The sequence below is a fragment of the Brassica napus genome, unplaced genomic scaffold (assembly GCF_020379485.1).
Source record: "Brassica napus cultivar Da-Ae unplaced genomic scaffold, Da-Ae ScsIHWf_161;HRSCAF=291, whole genome shotgun sequence".
NCBI classification, from domain to species: domain Eukaryota; kingdom Viridiplantae; phylum Streptophyta; class Magnoliopsida; order Brassicales; family Brassicaceae; genus Brassica; species Brassica napus.
The window spans coordinates 1-20,665 of NW_026015035.1; the positions used below are offsets into that span (position 1 = coordinate 1).

General features: G+C 34.1%; 3 protein-coding genes and 1 pseudogene across 3 annotated transcripts; 3 read left to right on the forward strand and 1 right to left on the reverse strand.

Annotated features, from left to right (window-relative positions):
• Nucleotides 1–31: 31 nt before the first annotated feature.
• Nucleotides 32–3,154, forward strand: LOC125598076 (annotated as a pseudogene).
• A 1,725-nt stretch (nucleotides 3,155–4,879) lies between these two features.
• On the forward strand, nucleotides 4,880–6,414 carry LOC106370460 (F-box protein At3g28330). Its single transcript, XM_013810465.3, is given in 2 exon segments — nucleotides 4,880–5,480; nucleotides 5,483–6,414. Coding segments are annotated over 2 exon segments (1,260 nt in total). The 3' UTR covers nucleotides 6,142–6,414.
• Nucleotides 6,415–14,862: 8,448 nt separating this feature from the next.
• On the forward strand, nucleotides 14,863–17,000 carry LOC125598075 (F-box protein At3g28330-like). The gene has a single exon (XM_048772432.1). The coding sequence runs from the start codon at nucleotides 14,863–14,865 to the stop codon at nucleotides 16,123–16,125; it is 1,263 nt and encodes a 420-aa protein (XP_048628389.1). The 3' UTR covers nucleotides 16,126–17,000.
• A 3,189-nt stretch (nucleotides 17,001–20,189) lies between these two features.
• Nucleotides 20,190–20,630, reverse strand: LOC125598073. The gene has a single exon (XM_048772430.1). It carries the CDS (start codon nucleotides 20,628–20,630, stop codon nucleotides 20,190–20,192), a length of 441 nt encoding a protein of 146 aa, XP_048628387.1.
• Nucleotides 20,631–20,665: the final 35 nt, after the last annotated feature.

Below are 20,665 nucleotides of genomic sequence, written 5' to 3' on the forward strand. Positions count from 1 at the left end.
TTGTGTATCCATCGAGACCTGAAACATTAATATGTGGACGCGCGATTTTTGTCTAAGAGTTCCGTCTGGGGAAAACTGTGGCTTTGGTAGGAGGAAGCGGGTCGGAAAATCAACTGTGATATCTCTTTTGCAGAGGTTTTATAACCCGGTCGCCGGAGAGATTCTTATAGATGGTGTATCCATTGATAAGTTGCAAGTGAAGTGGGTAAGGTCGCAAATGGGTTTAGTTAGCCAAGAGCCTGCACTTTTTGCCACGTCCATAAAGGAGAACATATTGTTTGGTAAGGAGGATGCATCCCTTGATGATGTTGTGGAAGCTGCCAAGGCCTCTAATGCTCATAATTTCATTTCTGAATTACCAAAGGGTACGAAACTCAGGTTAGGTTTTAATTTTACATACTTTAGCACTCATTGTATTTGAATTTGACCCGCTCAGAAGAGCTATGTATTGCATATTTTTAGTAGTTTTATTAGAGATTATGGAAACTATAGAAAATTTAGAAAATAATTTAATAAAAAAATATTTTCAATAATTTAGAGATCATGATAGGGTTATGTATATTATTTCTTAAAGATTCTGCGGCTATAAGCCAAGACCGGCCCTGTTTATTCGGAGGTTGATATAGTTGTGTAAACAAATAGGTGGGGGAGAGAGGAGTGAAAATGTCAGGAGGACAAAAGCAGAGAATTGCAATTGCACGTGCAATAATCAAATCACCACAATTCTCCTTCTAGATGAGGCAACAAGCGCATTGGACTCTGAATCGAAAGAGTAGTCCAAGAAGCCTTAGAGAATGCATCAATTGGTCGTACAACTATCCTTATTGCCCACCGTCTCTCCACCATTCGTAATGCTGACATTATCTCTGTGGTCCAAAACGGCCATGTTGTTGAGACTGGATCGCACGATGAGCTAATGGAGAACTTAGATGGTCAATATGCTTCACTAGTCCGTTTACAACAGATTGAAAAAAATGACTCAGATGTCAACATGAGTGTCAATGTGCTAATGGGTCCAGTCTCGGATCCTAGCAAAGATTGAGAAGTAGATCAAGAGTCTCGACTCTTAGCCGGTCAAGCTCTGCCAACTCCATTTCAGGTTTACACACTCTGAAGAATCTGTCTGGAGATGATAAGCCGCCTTTACCATCGTTTAAGAGACTCTTTGCTATGAACTTACCGGAATGGAAACAGGCGTTATATGGTTGCGTAAGTGCAACCTTGTTTGGTGCCATACAGCCGGCGTACGCATATTCTTTGGGGTCGATGGTATCAGTATATTTTTTGAAAAGCCACGACGAGATCAAGGAGAAAACGATGATCTACGCATTATCTTTTGTCGGCTTAGCCGTGCTTTCTTTACTGATCAATATCAGCCAACACTACAATTTTGCATGCATGGGCGAATATTTGACTAAGCGTATCCGAGAACGTATGCTCTCTAAGGTGCTAACCTTTGAAGTCGGTTGGTTCGATCGTGATGAGAACTCAAGCGGTGCCATTTGTTCTAGACTTGCAAAAGATGCTAATGTGGTACGCACATGAATTTTTAAGATTAGTAACAAACAATGTCATAACGTCTCTTGATCTTTATAATAACTTCTTTTATAATAGGTGAGATCGTTGGTAGGTGACCGGATGGCTTTATTGGTACAAACCATATCAGCTGTAACCATTGCATGCACAATGGGTTTGGTCATTGCTTGGAGGTTAGCCCTAGTGATGATCGCGGTGCAGCCGGTGATTATTGTTTGCTTCTACACTCGACTTGTTCTACTCAAGAACATGTCGAAAAAAGCAATCAAGACTCAGGACGAGAGTAGTAAACTAGCCGCCGAGGCTGTTTCAAACGTCCGGACCATCACAGCCTTTTCATCACAAGAACGTATCATGAATATGTTGGAGAAGGCTCAAGAAACCCCGCGGAGAGAAAGCATACGTCAGTCGTGGTTTGCGGGGATTGGGCTTGCCATGTCGCAGAGCCTCACGTCATGCACGTGGGCGCTAGACTTTTGGTATGGTGGTAAGTTGATAGATGGTGGATACATCACAGCGAAAGCTTTGTTCGAAACGTTTATGATCTTGGTTAGTACTGGTCGGGTTATTGCCGATGCTGGAAGCATGACAACTGATCTAGCCAAAGGTTCGGACGCGGTCGGGTCGGTTTTCGCAGTGTTGGACCGGTACACATCGATTGATCCAGAAGATCCAGATGGATATGAACCGGAAAGAATAACCGGTCGGGTCGAGTTTCTCAACGTGGACTTCTCTTATCCAACTAGACCGGATGTAACGATATTCAGCGGCTTCTCTATTAATATCGACGCAGCAAAGTCGACTGCGATAGTTGGTCCAAGCGGGTCGGGTAAATCCACGGTAATCGGGTTGATCGAACGGTTTTACGACCCGGTTAATGGTGTTGTGAGAATCGACGGTCGAGATTTAAGAACGTACAATCTGAGAGCGCTTCGTCAGCACATAGCTTTGGTTAGCCAAGAGCCAACGTTGTTCGCGGGAACGATACGAGAAAACATCATATACGGAAGAGCGTCGGATAAGATCGACGAAGCAGAGATCATCGAGGCTGCAAGAGCAGCGAACGCTCATGATTTCATCACAGCATTATCGGACGGTTACGACACATACTGCGGGAACAGAGGAGTACAGTTATCCGGTGGTCAGAAACAGAGATTGCTATCGCTAGAGCGGTGTTGAGAGAACCCGTCAGTGTTGCTCCTTGATGAAGCAACGAGTGCTTTGGATAGCCAGTCGGAGCGTGTGGTGCAAGACGCACTCGAGCGCGTGATGGTTGGAAGGACGAGCATTGTTATTGCACATAGACTGAGCACGATACAGAACTGCGACATGATTGCTGTTCTAGAGAAAGGGAAACTCGTGGAACGTGGGACCCATTCATCCTTGCTGGCAATGGGGCCGACAGGTGTTTACTACTCATTGGTTAGTCTCCAGAGAACTTCTTGTTGAATAAAAAGTTTGGAGAATTTGTTTTTTCAAACATTAAAACAAATATGTGTTTAAATTTGGCTTGTATGACTATAGCATAACAACATAAAAGTAACTTCAATGGAAGCTCTGAACTTAAGTTTCTCAAATGTAATATATATGAATTTTTATATATTTATTATAAATATTCAAAATTATGAGAACCTTTTTTCATAATATTTCATTTAAGAAATGTGGAATAAGGAAACATCGTCGTGGATTGCTCAGAAACTGCATCAATATCTACAGCCAAACGATGTGGAACATGTGATGAAGATTAAATTGTCTCAATTTGCTTCAGAAGATGACTAGTTTAGCCTTTTACAAAAGATACTAAGTACGGTCAAATCAGGATATTAGGCAGCTACTCATTATTATCATACGATGGAGAAGATATTTTAAGACCTGAAGGCTTTTGGAAATAAAGCTTAAAATATGGAACTTGAACATTTTACGTTTTTCAAAAAGAAATTTGAAAAAAAATTTCAAAAAAAAATATTTATAAGAAAATTCGAATTTGAAAAGTATAATTCGAAAACATACAAAAAATACTTTTTTTTTATTTTTTTTGAATTTTTTGAATTATTTGAAATTTTGAAATTTTGAAATTTTGAAATTTTGAATTTTATTTTTTTTTATTTTTTATTTAAATAATGATTATTTATTATATGTATGAATAACAAGGGCTTAAGAATCTTTTGCCACTTTAAAAAGAAGATATTTTAAAAATGTCTCTTTAGTGGTGGTAAAAATGAAAAGTGGTACCATGAAAGTGGTAAACATGTAATTTCCCCTAATTTTTAAAATTTTCTTTTTGTTTGGATTATTTTTAAAAGGAAAACATTCTATTTTATAAATCTCTGTTTTCGTACAATTATAAAAAAAACTATCAAATACTCTCTTATATTTTGTGTTTAGGATTTTAGAAAAGAAAAATTATTGTCATATAACCTTTTACAATTATCTTCTTTTTAGAATTGCAGAAAATAAATTTCTATCAAATATTTTATTTCTAGATACTAATAAATAATTTTAAAGTGACTATTTTACAATCTGTCTTTTTACACATCTTTTGTTAATTAAATAGTTTTTATTATAATGTTCATCATCCAATCTCTCTTAAAAATATTATCAAATAACTTCTTACAATTCTCTTTAGTTATGACCTAAAAATATGATACAAATCTCTTTCGTATAAAATCTTTATAAAAGAACAACTATCAAATTTATATATCTAGGGTATTAGGGATTTTACTTATTAAATGAAACATTTTGATCATTTTTCTCCTTGTGGTCTATTTTTGTGTTCAAAACTTGAAAATTGTCTATTTAAGAGAATTGCCTATATTATAATCTTAAAATTTTATTGACATATGTCGCAATTATGTTAATTAGCAATTTTGAAGAACCAAGTTTATATAATAAGATCTACTTTCTCAGAAATTTGAATGACTGAAAAATATATTTTCTGAAAAAAAAATCCTGTAAACAATTAACACCTTAGATTTACTAATCATTTACCTTGTTTGGTTTTATTAGCAGCTCACAAGTGGTAGACCCCCTATATCTGAAGCACATTACATATTCAATGATTTGTAAGCCCAATTCTGACAATATATATACATAGATTTATAACTTTGTACAAGTTAAATAAATCTTATTCATATACACACACACAAAAAAACCCAAGACGGTCCTCGGCAAAGCTTAATGAAACATTAATCTTAGGCCTCCAAAAAATTTTGAAAAAAATTACATAGAAAAATCCCAAAATTAATTTTTAAGCCCTCAAATCTACCAAAAAAATTTAAGCTGAAATTTTTTAAAATCCGCCTACAGCTCCCTAAATTTTAGGACCGGCTCTAACAAAACCCTAATGCCATTGATGGAGAAACCAGACAATAGGGAGATGGATTTGCTCACAGATGGATTACCACCAATCCCTATCCTATTGACGAAGATACCAAAGATCAGTGGAACGGAATCGCTGCTAGAGGATCTGTATGCGATTATACTAGCCAAGTTACCACTAACGAGCATAATCACTTTCAAACGGGTTTGCAAGCAATGGAAATCACTCGTTGAGTCTCCTTTTTGCCGCGATCTTTATCTGTCTATGCACCAAAACTCGTATTATTCTTCTTGGTCGTTCATGTGTAGAGGTTGCGAGACAGAAACCATGGCTCACTACGGATCCGATAACTGGTGTCTTACCCGTTCTCTCGGTTCTTACATCTCGTCTTTTCTAGCCGAAAAGTTCGAGAACCGAGAAGGTAGAGTCGTGGCTTACACCGATGTTGGATTGATATTGATTTACGTTGTCACGAACCAATCTTTCTACGTGGCTAATCCTGTCTCAAGGCAATGCGTAGAGATCCTGCCTCATAATCATGCAATGGAACGTTTTTGGATATTGGGGATTGTGACTCGAACTGAGGACGAAGTCGTTTTGGGTTACAAAGTTGTTTTGTTAGAGAAAGAAGAAACTTTACTAGTTTCTTGATATATTCATCTGAGACCGGCTCGTGGAGTCTTGAAACTGTTAGTTTTCCTTTCACTTTCATCGCTCAGGAATTTAACAATCCCATTAGCCTGAACGGAAAGCTTCACTGGCTCGCTCACAATCCGGAGTATAAAGATTTTCTTGTATCCTTCGATTTCTACCCTAGTGGAGACAAGGGTTCTGATCGATGTCGTGTTACACCTTTCCCTGACTTAGACAAAACAACTAAATTCAAAAGAGCTTGCACAACTTGTCAAGGGTTTCTCATGTATATTAACATAGTCTCTGTAGCCGAAGTTGATAAGCTGTGTGTATGGAGGCTAAAGAGCGAAGGATGGCAACTAGTATCTGAAATCTCTACTGATATTGTAACGGCTGGTTTTGATTATATTCCGTTGGGGATGAATCCTTTTGATGATAAACTAGTGTACTTTTGGAGGGGAAACATGGAGGGCCAAGATTTGTTGTCTATTAACTTACACATTGGGGAGTTTATGGTCCACGAAGAGTTGGAACGTAGCAGCGACGGTCGCGTTCTGAGTTCCGTTGGTGGTCCGAGAGAGATAGAATACATAAAGGAAACATTTTATTCCTCGTTCGTTCTCCCGAGGTGGCTGCATCCTTTCCCGAACTAGGTGCGAGTTTAAAATAAAAATAAAAAAATAATAATATATATTATGCAAAACTTAACCTGTTTCTTTCTCTTCTTGATAATTACTGTTGTTTCCTTATGCAAGATGAAGAAGTTGTCGGATGGTGTTTGCTAGAAAACTCTTATCAATGAATCTTGTAACTTATTTTACTGGCAAATTATACCCAACTGGGGAAGTTGTATGTTTTAGAGAAAACTTTCATTTGGATCGCTATTTTTAAAGTATTTTTCAAGAGAAGACCTTTAGAAGTAGGGTTAATTTGCTGAATAACTATATTAGAAAAAAAATAGTTTTGTAGTAAGAGAATAGAGAGAGGATGCGATGGTTTGTTGGTGAAATATAGTTTTTTTCAGTTATCAAATTTTCCTTAGAAGTATCGTTTAAGATTATCAACGGCATAAACTTCTGGATTCCCCCAACTTTTTGCTCGTTTCTACCAGTGTTCAGCAGTCAATAAAAATTTGATAAGTTGATGATTTGTTAAAAAAAATCAACATAAGAGAAAGAAAACCTTCGTATCTATATCTAGTAAAAAGAACTTGCATAGGTCAACATTTCTCTGATTGAATAAAATAAATAGCTTAGTATTATCGCTATCAGTGCACTGAAGAAAATTAGAGAAACAAGGAGTGAATAAACGGAGGAATAAGATCAAGATATTTTGGTTAAGAAAAGATGTTGTAAACTCTTGAAACCCAAAATATTATGGCTGCAACTGGAATGCTGCCATTTAGCGAAATAAAATTTTGGAATGCTTCTGAGTTCTGATTCCATAGAATTCCTAAAATATTCATGAGTTACAATGAAATGTTGTTTATACCAATTTCACTTATACTATTTTGGTATTAAACAGAAAAAATATTTTTAAAATCTATTCGATTTATTCAGGATCTAAAAATTTCTTGGATCAATGGAATGCATTATTCCATCAATAAAGTCAGTTTTTATTCCACTTCATCCATCATTCCATTTTTTTTTCTATTCCACAGACAATCAGTCATATTATTCAGCAGATTCCATGTAGAAAAAACCAGTTAGCCTATATGTTAAATAATTTTATTTTATTTTTTAATATCAAATACATAAAAAGTGGGTTGAATATAACCGGTATGTTGGTGTGATATATGCAAAAAAAAATGTAAAACAACAAAAAGTATAAAGATAACTACTAGCACACCACATATATAAACAAACTAACCATTAGTTATGGGAAAAGAAGAAATAATAAGGGGCGACTGGTTTTTCTGCTACCACCTGCAAACGCAGCTTTTGCGGTTGGTAGCGGTTGTCGGTGGTTTGCAACAATCACTCAAATCGCTGTAAACCGCTTCAAACCGCTCTGAATCTCATAAATTCAAAAGCTGGCTCCAGCTAGCGTTTGCGGTTGCAGACCGTTGCGGGAGGGTACATTTTTTTTTTTTTTTAAACAATATATATACAAAAGTAAAAATATTTAATAAAAAATTTAAAATTGAAATTATGAAAATATTAAAATATATCTATTATATTTTAATTAATATTATAAAATTTTATAATAAAAAAATTCAATAAATTTTCAAAAATTAAAATTATAACTTTCTAAATATAAATTTTATATTTATTATAATTTTATGATTTTTGATATTTTTATAATTATATTAAATGTAAATATTGTTATTTTATTATTTGACTGTTACCGCATTTGATAGTTAACCAGTCATAAGTCACCCGTAAACGCACTAATTTTTAACCGCAGTACTAGTCGTACAAATCTCTTAAAACTGCTAGAAACCGCAACCGCCCGCACTCACAAACTTCCGCAACCGCAACCGCCGCGTTTGAACCAGTCAGGCCCTAAACCTTAATCCCGAAAACTCAAGAAATATGAAGAAGTTGAGTTTTTTCACTGAGGATAATGGGAGATTATACTTGCGAGATTACCACTAGTAACCATCACCACTTCAAAACTAGTATGCAAGCAGTCGAATTCCATCATCGAATCACCTGTTTTTCTCATCACCAAAATTCCCACTCTTCATGGTCTCTCATGTGCAGAAATCAAACGGAAGAAGTCGTGGCTCACTACAGATGCAAAGTTTGGGGACTTCAACGATCTCTTGGCTCTTATGTCTCCTCTTTCATAGCGGCGAGATTAGAGGCCAAGAAGAAAGTAACTAGACTTTGGCATCGTAAAGTATAGAGTCTTGGCTTACACCGATATAGGATTGATTCTACTCTACGTCACGACTTACCCTGCGGATCAAACCTATTTCGTAGCTAACCTTATTTCAAAACAACGCATCACGATTCCTACTCCACCTACTTCGCTTCTAGGGTTTGAAACAGAGGAACCATGGTTTCGTGAGGTGTTATCGTTTGTTGAATCAGATGCATTATTCAGACAGGCTGGACTTGTCACGCGAACTAAAGATGGTATCGTTTTAGGTTTCAAAGTTGTTCTGGTCAGAACAAGATTCACGAACAATGAATGTTTTGTAGCTTTCAATATATATTCATCAGAGACAGGCTTGTGGAGTAAAATTCTCCACTCTCCTCTCCCTTTGATTAGCCTGAATCTTCTTGAACCAGTAACTTTGAGCTGGAACCTTCACTGGTTTGGCCTCAATCTAGACGGTCAGGTAGTTGTTGTGTCCTATGATTTCTATGGTTCCCTGATTTGAAAAAAGAACCCAAGTTCAGAAGATCTTGCACACTTCTGGAGGTAGTCTCATGTATATGAACATATTCTCCGAAAGTGTGCACCACAAGCTAGTTGTATGGAGGCTTATGAATCGTGAATGGCAGCTAGTATCTGTACTGATGGGTTTCGATTATCTTCCCCTTACCCTGGCGATAAACCCTTTGATGGTAATACCATTGTACATGTGGAGTCAGATGCAAGATTCTTTGGCATCTATTAACTTGAACAATGGGAGTTTTGAGCTTCACAATGAGCTGGAACGGAGCAAGGATGGTCAGACTTTGAGTTCTGTTCAATGCAATCGAGAAATGGACACAATGCAATGCCTCTCACAATCAAATTTCTAGGTGTTTATTCTTCCAATGTTCTTTTGGTGATCGTTTGAATATATCATCTAGCAAGCTCACATTGGGAGATAGAATTACTCTGTATATTGTAACATACATCGGTTTATCGATAAAACCAATTATCTTCTTCTTTGTTTTAAAAAAAAATACCACATATTAAAATGCTCTTGAAAACAATGGAGAATCATACATGAGAGACTTAAAAGAAGATTGTTGTTAATGCAAGCTGTTACAATTAAAGAAACTAAAAGGATCTAGTCGATGGAGGAGAATTTGATGAAACAGAAGTTGTTCCTCTTCCACACCCTTTCTCTTTTCTCATTCTTAAAACTTCCATACACATGTCATTCCATCTCGAGCTTGTTTCTGAGTTAGCAAAGGTCTTCTTGTTACAGACATATGATCTGTGTGAGATAACAAACTAAGTTCCACATCGGAGAATTAGACAAATAGTATCTAATATATAAAAAGATGTCAAACTCTAATAGTACAAAGCTTTTTGGGGAGGAAACCAAAAGTTAATCCATGCGGACTTGCTAATTAGGTCCAAAATGGACAATATCGTACTAATCGAATAATATAGAATTGGACATGGACTTTAACAATCCCAACAATTGGCATCAGAGCGACAATCCCAACAATGCGTAGGAAACTCATGTTTCAGACAAAACTTGACTCCAGAATCTTTGCAAGTAAGGTTGTTAGCGGAAGTCAGAGACTCACTGCAACGCTTTACAGGACAAACTGGCTTCTTCCTTTTTCTTGGATCACAATCTCCACTTCTTTCGTGTTCTACAAGCAAAGATTTGATTCCTTGTTTGTCAGAACCAGTAGTTTCAATGGCTACAGAACATTCTTCGCATATAGAAACCGTTATGCTCCCGTGATATGATTTAGGACAGTCGTGAGACTTCTACGATCTATGCTCCAAACAAAACACCTTAACCTACCATAGTTTTTTTTTACTTCTCCTTTGATTTGCTTTTGTTTTTCTTTATTCTGTGAAGCGTATGAATGTAATATATAGAGCTGACTTGAAGGTTAAGCCACACTCCAGGTTGGTTTTCTTCCTCTGCTTGATGATTATTTTTTCAATACAAATTAGAGTGGGAAAGTTTCCATTTTGGGTCTATTTTCTTTTGAATCCTTAAATAGAGAAAAACTAATGTTACATTCTCCTTAGTTATCTCATTTACCTAAATTAAGTGACCACCCCCCACTCATCATATTAGCAAATAAACGTATCCTAAGCATCTAAGCTTACCCATGAATCCATGATAGCAATAATAATTTCGCTCAATAACTACTATAAAAGTGCAAACAGTAGTTGGACTCTCCTATGGTATGGACTGGTATATTGAGAGAAAATAAAACGATCTTTGTAAGATTCTTTCGCAATGCAAGACTTATGGGTTGTAAGGTAAACTACTTGCTATAGTTATGCTTCAAAATTGACTGTGGGAAGACATTGAGACTACTGTGGGAAGAATAAACAAGAAGACAGATCATGTTTTAGCATTGGTGGCTAGTTTATAAGAGCGTTTCAGAGGATATTGTTGTTCTCGTAATGGGCGATTTTAATTTTTTCTAGTAATTTTGTTTTGCCTTTTCGTAAGACTTGGGTATCCGGTAATGATCTAGCTGTCCTGCTAGAATATTCAGTACGAGAAGTTGAAAGCACACAAGAAAAATACATTTGTACTAGAATCTGAAAGTATTGAAGTTCAGGCTATTCGTACTGATCCAGGTTTCAAATGCAAACAAATTTCACATGTTGCTAGAAATTGAAATGTAACATCAATGTTTTCATTCAACACATTTTATCTGAGGCGAATCAATTATATAATCAGATCATTATCACCCAGTCAATCATCATGGCACAAGATCAATCACCAAACTACCACACTAGTGATCCAGCAAACCCCAGAACCTTCAACTTTAGTCACTCTCTTACTCAAATGCAGAAGTTCATACTCAAATCTCTTCACAAAAGTTAAATACTTTTTGTTTGTACCAAAACAATACGATCAATCCATATAAATTATCAGTGTTTTACATTTCACAAAAAAAACATATGAGATTCAAACTCTCAAATCTCTCACATTTTATCCCCAAAACAAAAAAAATTAAAACTCAGTTAATGGCATCGCACCCTCGCCGGATCTCCCCCCGTCGACCAGTCTTTACACCGTAAAGACTCAACTTTTGCATAGCCTTAGCAAAGTCTTTAAAGAACCGATCTTGATCCCTAGCGTAAAAATTCGAAAGAAAAAAAATTCAAAAAAAAATTTATAAGAAAATTCGAATTTAAAAAAGTATAATTCGAAAACATAAAAAAATTATTTTTTTTTATTTTTTATTCTTTTTTAATTTTTTAATTTTTTCTTTTTATTTAAATAATGATTTATTATATATATGAATAACAAGGGTATAAGAGTCTTTTGCCACTTAAAAAAGAAGATATTTTTGAAAATGTCTCTTTAGTGGTGGTAAAAATGAAAAATGATACCATGAAAGTGGTAAATATTTAATTTCCCCTAAATTTTAAAATTTTCTTTTGTTTGGATTATTTTTTAAAGGAAAACATTCTATTTTATAAATCTCTTTTTTCTTACAATTATAAAAAAAAAACTATCAAATACTCTCTTATATTTGTGTTTAGGATTTTAGAAAAGAAAAATTATTGTCATATAACTTTTTACAATTATCTTCTTTTTAGAATTGATGAAAAATAAATTTCTATCAAATAATTATTTCTAGATACTAATAAATAATTTTAAAGTGACTATTTTTACAATCTGTCTTTTTACACATCTTTTGTTAATTAAATAGTTTTTATTATAATGTACATCATCCAATTCTGTCTTAAAAATATTATCAAATAACTACTTACAATTCTCTTTTGGTTATGACCTAAAAATATGATACAAATCTCTTTCGTATAAGATCTTTTATAAAAGAACAACTATCAAAAATTCTTTTACAGTTTTTCAGGTTTTAGAAAAGGATATTAATATTACATAATTTCTTATAATTATGTTTTTTCTAGGATTAAAAAAAAATTAAAAAACTATCAAAATGATTTCGGGTTAATATTAACAATTTTTAAAGTTTACTTTTAAAAAATTAATTTTTTTCAATATCACTAATATTTTTTCAATTATATTTTTTCTAGAATTTAATTTTAATAACTATTGTACTTGTAGGATTTTATAATTCGGTTTTTCTTACAAGTTTATTTTTTTTATAATTCTCTTTTTTAATATCTTTAAAATATATATACATATATATATATTATTTAAAAAAATGAGAAAAATTACTTTCAAATAGCTTTTTGTAATTATTTGTTTGTTTAGAATTAAGAAAATGAAAATTACTATCAAATATTTTTAACAATAATATAAGTTTAAAAGACTATGTAGTAGTAATTTTTTTTAAATCCTTAAAGGAACTGTAAGAACTTTTTTTTAATGAGAATTTTATTTTTCTAAATCTTTTTTAAATCCTATACAAAAGACAATTGTATCGAATTTATTACACATGTCATAATATTAAAACAAATAATGAAACGAAAAATTCTTTTCAAATAGTTTTTTTAAAATTATTTTTGGTTTAGATTTTTTAAAAAAAAATTAAAATTAACATTTCAACAATATCTAATGTAAAATATTATGTAATAGTAATTTGGATTTTTTTAATCCTAAAAAAAACTGTGACAGACTATTTTTGTAATGAGAATTTTTCTTTTCTAAATATCTTTTAGATCCTAAACAAAAGAAAATTGTATCATATATTTGAAATCTTATAAGGAAAATATCCTATGATAGCATTAAAAAAGTTTATGTCCCATATATAGACACTAAGAATCAAAATGACCAAAATGTTTCATTAAAAAAGTAAATATACACTTATACCTCTATGATTAACTAATTCAAACCTGAATGTTTAGAGTTAAGGGGTGGAGATTTGAGATTGAGAATTAAAATTTTATAAAATAAAAATAAATATTTAAAATTTGAAAATAATTTTTTAAAAATAGTTTCAAAAAGTATTTTCGAATAACAAAAATAAAAGAAATTAAAAACAATTATAAAATTAAAAAAAGTTCAAATTTGAAAACATATAATATAAAACTATATAAAAAATTATTTTTAAATTATTTTTAATTATTTTTTGTTTTTTTTTTAAAAATTTTAAATTTTCTTATATATCTAGGGTATTAGGGACTTTTTACTTATTAAATGAAACATTTTGGTCATTTTTCTCCCTGTGATCTATTTTTGTGTTCAAAACTTGAAAATTGTCTATTTAGGAGAATTACCTATATTATAATTTTAAAATTTTATTGACATATGTCGCAATTATGTTAATTAGCAATTTTGAAGAACCAAGTTTTATATAATAAGATATACTTTCTCAGAAATTTGAATGACTGAAAAAAATATTTTCTGAAAAAAAACCCAAAAACTGTAAACAATTAACACCTTATATTTACTAATCATTTACCTTGTTTGTTTTAGAGTAATTCTTGGGTTCACCCCCTAGGGTGAACTTCTAGGTTCACCAACCAATAGTGTTTGAGTATTTGATATTTGATATCTTTTAAAAAAGGAAACAACATTAAATTTCCAAATAAGATTATTTTTTTAAAATAAAACAATAAAAATACATAAAAATAGTTACAAAAAATAAATAAATAAATATTTTTAAGTCTTCAGCAAAATACTAAACCCTATACCCTAAATCTTAAACCCTAAACCCTAAACCTTAAACTTTGGATAAACTCTAAACGTTTGAAAATCCTAAACCCTAAATCATACATTAAAAACTAAATTTTAATAACACTAAAATCCTAAATTCTAATCACTAAACCCTAAACCCTTGGGTAAAACCTAAACCCTTGGGTAAACCCTGAACCCTTGGATAAATCATAATCTCTAGAGTTTAATTTTAAATATTTTTGATTTACAGTTTATGAAATATCCAAGGGTTCAGGGTTTACCCAAGGGTTTAGGGTTTAGTGATTAGGATTTAGGGTTTAGTGTTATTAAAATTTAGTTTTTAATGTATGATTTAGGGTTTAGGATTTTCAAACGTTTAGAGTTTATCCAAAGTTTAAGGTTTAGGGTTTAGGGTTTAAGATTTAGGGTATAGGGTTTAGTATTTTGCTGAAGACTTAAAAATATTTATTTATTTATTTTTTGTAACTATTTTTATGTATTTTTATTGTTTTATTTTAAAAAAATAATCTTATTTGGAAATTTAATGTTGTTTCCTTTTTTAAAAGATATCAAATATCAAATACTCAAATACTATTGGTTGGTGAACCTATAGGTTCACCCTAGGGGGTGAACCCAAGAATTACTCTTTGTTTTATTAGCAGCTCACAAGTGGTAGACCCCTTATATCTGAAGCCCATTACATAGATTTATAACTTTGTACAAGTTAAATAAATCTTATTCATATACACACAAACAAAACCCAAGACCGGTCCTCGGCAAAGCCTAACGAAACATTAGTATTAGGCCTCCAAAATGTTTTAAAAAAATTACATAGAAAAAAACTCCCAAAATTAATTTTTTAAGCTCCCAAATCTACCAAAAAAATTTAAGCTGAAATTTTTTAAAATCCGCCGACAGCTCCCTAAATTTTAGGACCGGCTCTGACAAAACCCTAATGCCATTGATGGAGAAACCAGACAATAGGGAGATGGATTTGCTCACAGATGGATTACCACCAATCCCTATCCTATTGACGAAGATACCAAAGATCAGTGGAACGGAATCGCTGCTAGAGGATCTGTATGCGATTATACTAGCCAAGTTACCACTAACGAGCATAATCACTTTCAAACGGGTTTGCAAGCAATGGAAATCACTCGTTGAGTCTCCTTTTTGCCGCGATCTTTATCTGTCTATGCACCAAAACTCGTATTATTCTTCTTGGTCGTTCATGTGTAGAGGTTACGAGACAGAAACCATGGCTCACTACGGATCCGATAACTGGTGTCTTACCCGTTCTCTCGGTTCTTACATCTCGTCTTTTCTAGCCGAAAAGTTCGAGAACCGAGAAGGTAGAGTCGTGGCTTACACCGATGTTGGATTGATATTGATTTACGTAGTCACGAACCAATCTTTCTACGTGGCTAATCCTGTCTCAAGGCAATGCGTAGAGATCCTGCCTCATAATCATGCAATGGAACGTTTTTGGATATTGGGGATTGTGACTCGAACTGAGGACGAAGTCGTTTTGGGTTACAAAGTTGTTTTGTTAGAGAAGAAGAAGAACTTTACTAGTTTCTTGATATATTCATCTGAGACCGGCTCGTGGAGTCTTGAAACTGTTAGTTTTCCTTTCACTTTCATCGCTCAGGAATTTAACAATCCCATTAGCCTGAACGGAAAGCTTCACTGGCTCGCTCACAATCCGGAGTATAAAGATTTTCTTGTATCCTTCGATTTCTACCCTAGTGGAGACAAGGGTTCTGATCGATGTCGTGTTACACCTTTCCCTGACTTAGACAAAACAACTAAATTCAAAAGAGCTTGCACAACTTGTCAAGGGTTTCTCATGTATATTAACATAGTCTCTGTAGCCGAAGTTGATAAGCTGTGTGTATGGAGGCTAAAGAGCGAAGGATGGCAACTAGTATCTGAAATCTCTACTGATATTGTAACGGCTGGTTTTGATTATATTCCGTTGGGGATGAATCCTTTTGATGATAAACTAGTGTACTTTTGGAGGGGAAACATGGAGGGCCAAGATTTGTTGTCTATTAACTTACACATTGGGGAGTTTATGGTCCACGAAGAGTTGGAACGTAGCAGCGACGGTCGCGTTCTGAGTTCCGTTGGTGGTCCGAGAGAGATAGAATACATAAAGGAAACATTTTATTCCTCGTTCGTTCTCCCGAGGTGGCTGCATCCTTTCCCGAACTAGGTGCGAGTTTAAAATAAAAATAAAAAAATAATAATATATATTATGCAAAACTTAACCTGTTTCTTTCTCTTCTTGATAATTACTGTTGTTTCCTTATGCAAGATGAAGAAGTTGTCGGATGGTGTTTGCTAGAAAACTCTTATCAATGAATCTTGTAACTTATTTTACTGGCAAATTATACCCAACTGGGGAAGTTGTAAGAGAAAACTTTCATTTGGATCGCTATTTTTAAAGTATTTTTCAAGAGAGACCTTTAGAAGTAGGGTTAATTTGCTGAATAACTATATTGGAAAAAATATTAGTTTTGTAGTAAGAGGATAGAGAGGGGGTGCTATGGTTTGTTGGTGAAATATAGTTTTTTTCAGTTATCAAATTTCCCTTAGAAGTATCATTTAAGATTATCAACGGCATAAACTTCTGGATTCCCCCAACTTTTTGCTCGTTCCTACCAGTGTTCAGCAGTCAATAAAATTTGATAAGTTGATGATTTGTTAAAAAAATCAAATAAGAGAAAGAAAACCTTCGTATCTATATCTAGGAAAAAACACTTGCATAGGTCAACATTTCTCTGACTGAATAAAATAAATAGCTTAGTATTATCGCTATCAGTGCACTGAAGAAATTTAGAGAAACAAGGAGTGAATAAACGGAGGAATAAGATCACGATATTTTGGTTAAGAAAAGATGTTGTACACTCTTGAAACCCAAAATATTATGGCTGCAACTGGAATGCTGCCATTTAGCGAAATAAAATTGTTTGGAATGCTTCTGATTCCATAGAATTCCTTAAAATATTCATGAGTTACAATGAAATGTTGTTTATAACAATTTCACTTATACTATTTTGGAATTAAACAGAAAAAAATATTTTTAAAATCTATTCGATTTATTCAGGATCTAAAAATTTCTTGGATCAATGGAATGCATTATTCCATCAATAAAGTCAGTTTTGATTCCACTTCATCCATCATTCCATTTTTTTTTCTATTCCACAGACAATCAGTCATATTATTCAGCAGATTCCATGTAGAAAAAAACAGTTAGCCTATATGTTAAATTATTTTATTTTATTTTTTAATATCAAATACATAAAAAGTGGGTTGAATATAACTGGTATGTTGGTGTGATATATGCAAAAAAAAATGTAAAACAACAAAAAGTATAAAGATAACTACTAGCACATCACATATATAAACAAACTAACCACTAGTTATGAGAAAAGAATAAATACTAAGGGGGCGACTGGTTTTCCCGTTACCACCTGCAAACGCAGCTTTTACGGTTGGTAGCGGTTGTCGGTGGTTTGCAACAATCACTGAAATCGCTGTAAACCGTTTCAAACCGCTCTGAATCTCATAAATTCAAAAGCTGGCTCCAGCTAGCGTTTGCGGTTGCAGGCCGTTGCGGGAGGGTAAATTTATTTTTGTTTTTTAAAACAATATATATACAAAAGTAAAAATATTTTAAAAAAATTTAAAATTGAAATTATGAAAATATTAAAATATATCTATTATATTTTAATTAATATTATAAAATTTTATAATAAAAAAAATCAATAAATTTTCAAAAATTATACTTATAATTTTCTAAATATAAATTTTATATTTATTATAATTTTATGATTTTTGATATTTTTATAATTATATTATATGTAAATATTGTTAATTTATTATTTGACTGTTACCGCATTTGATAGTTAACCAGTCATAAGTCACCCGCAAACACACTAATTTTGAACCGCAGTACCAGTCGTACAAATCTCTTAAAACCGCTAGAAACCGCAACCGCCCGCATCCACAAACTCTCGCAACCGCAACCGCAACCGCTGCGTTTGAACCAGCCAGGCCCTAAACCCTAATCCCGAAAACGCAAGAAATATGAATGAAGTTGAGTTTTTTCACTGAGGATAATGGGAGATTATACTTGCGAGATTACCACTAGTAACCATCACCACTTCAAAACTAGTATGCAAGCAGTCGAATTCCATCATCGAATCACCGTTTTTCTCATCACCAAAACTCCCACTCTTCATGGTCTCTCATGTGCAGAAATCAAACGGAAGAAGTCGTGGCCAACTACGGATGCAAAGTTTGGGGACTTCAACGATCTCTTGGCTCTTATGTCTCCTCTTTCATAGCGGCGAGATTAGAGGCCAAGAAGAAAGTAACTAGACTTTGGCATCGTAAAGTATAGAGTCTTGGCTTACACCGATATAGGATTGATTCTACTCTACGTCACGACTTACCCTGCGGATCAAACCTATTTCGTAGCTAACCTTATTTCAAAACAACGCATCACGATTCCTACTCCACCTACTTCGCTTATAGGGTTTGAAACAGAGGAACCATGGTTTCGTGCGGTGTTATCGTTTGTTGAATCAGATGCATTATTCAGACGGTCAAGTAGTTGTTATGTCCTATGATTTCTATGGTTCCCTGATTTGAAAAAAGAACCCAAGTTCAGAAGATCTTGCACAACTTCTGGAGGTAGTCTCATGTATATGAACATATTCTCCGAAAGTGTGCACCACAAGCTAGTTGTATGGAGGCTAATGAACCGTGAATGGCAGCTAGTATCTGTACTGATGGGTTTCGATTATCTTCCCCTTACTCTGGCGATAAACCCTTTTGATGGTAATACATTGTACATGTGGAGTCAGATGCAAGATTCTTTGGCATCTATTAACTTGCGCAATGGGAGTTTTGAGCTTCACAATGAGCTGGAACGGAGCAAGGATGGTCAGACTTTGAGTTCTGTTCAATGCAATCGAGAAATGGACACAATGCAATGCCTCTCACAATCAAATTTCTAGGTGTTTGTTCCTCCAATGTTCTTTTGGTGATCGTTTGAATATATCATCTAGCAAGCTCACATTGGGAGATAGAATTACTCTGTATATTGTAACATACATACATCGGTTTATCGATAAAACCAATTATCTTCTTCCTTGTTTTAAAAAAAATACCACATATTAAAATGCTCTTGAAAACAATGGAGAATCATACATGAGAGACTTAAAAGAAGATTGTTGTTAATGCAAATTGTTACAATTAAAGAAACTAAAAGGATCTAGTCGATGGAGGAGAATTTGATGAAACAGAAGTTGTTCCTCTTCCACAGCCTTTCTCTTTTCTCATTCTCAAAACTTCCATAAACATGTCATTCCATCTCGAGCTTGTTTCTGAGTTAGCAAAGGTCTTCTTGTTACAGACATATGATCTGTGTGAGATAACAAACTAAGTCCCACATAGGAGAATTAGTCAAATAGTATCTAATATATAAAGAGATGTCAAACTCTAATATTACAAAGTTTTTTGGGAAGAAAACCAAAAGTTAATCTATGCGGGCTTGCCAATTAGGCTCAAAATAGATAATATCGTACTAATCGGATAATATAGAATTAGACATGAGCTTTAACAATCCCGACAATTGGTATCAGAACGACAATCCCAACAATGTGTAGGAAACTCATGTTTCAGACAAAACTTGACTCCAGAATCTTTGCAAGTAAGGTTGTTAGCGAAAGTGAGAGACTCACTGCAACGCTTTACAGGACAAACTGGCTTCTTCCTTTTTCTTGGATCACAATCTCCAGTTCTTTCGTGTTCTACATGCAAAGATTTGATTCCTTGTTTGTCAGAACCAGTAGTTTCAATGGCTACAGAACATTCTTCGCATATAGAAACCGTTATGCTCCCGTGATATGATTTAGGACAGTCGTGAGACTTCTACGATCTATGCTCCAAACAAAACACCTAACCTACCATAGCTTTTTTTACTTCTCCTTTGATTTGGTTTTTGTTTTTTTCTTTTATTCTGTGAAGCGTATGAATGTAAAATATAGAGCTGACTTGAAGGCTAAGCCACACTCCAGGTTGGTTTCTTCCTCTGCTTGATAATTCTTTTTCAATAAAAATAATTTTTTTTTTTTTTTTTTTTTTTGCAAAACTGTAAATATCATAAAATGAAATGTTTAGGTTACATTAGCCTATTTATGTGTTTCCTTGGCAAAAAAGAAATAAAAACAAGGAAGACACTGTGAATGTGATCTGGTGCAAAAAGGATCACCGGATCCACAAAATCATGAGGGAGCTGAATTTCCTTCTATCTTTTCGGGCAGTGATGGTGTTGCGGATGTCCCTGTCAATAGTCTTGAAAGTTGCCTGCAATGTTGCAAAGCCGCCTCGGTGGACCGCCTCGTTGCGCTGTCTCCAAACGTTGTAGATGAGTGAGTGAGTAGCTACCTTTCTAAGTGTAGATGGCGCTGAAGAAGTTGACACTCTGGTCCAAGATAGAAGTTCGTTCCATGTGACGAAGAGACGACATTGAGGATCAAGACGCGAGAAAACCATCTGCCAAAGAGAGTTTGCATAGCTACAGGTGAGGAATAAGTGGTCCCGAGATTCGTCATGTGAGGTACAGAGGCTACAAGCTGGCTGGACATTTAATCCCCATGCTAGAAGTCTGACTTTCGTAGGTAGCCTGTTTAGGTTGGCCAACCACATGTTAAAGGCCTGTCTTGGAATCGCTCCACTAAACC

Bases quoted from the DNA above. Each gene is read 5' to 3' on its own strand.
- LOC125598073 (XM_048772430.1), bottom strand. From the start codon at position 20,630: ATGTGGTTGGCCAACCTAAACAGGCTACCTACGAAAGTCAGACTTCTA.
- LOC125598075 (XM_048772432.1), top strand. From the start codon at position 14,863: ATGCCATTGATGGAGAAACCAGACAATAGGGAGATGGATTTGCTCACA.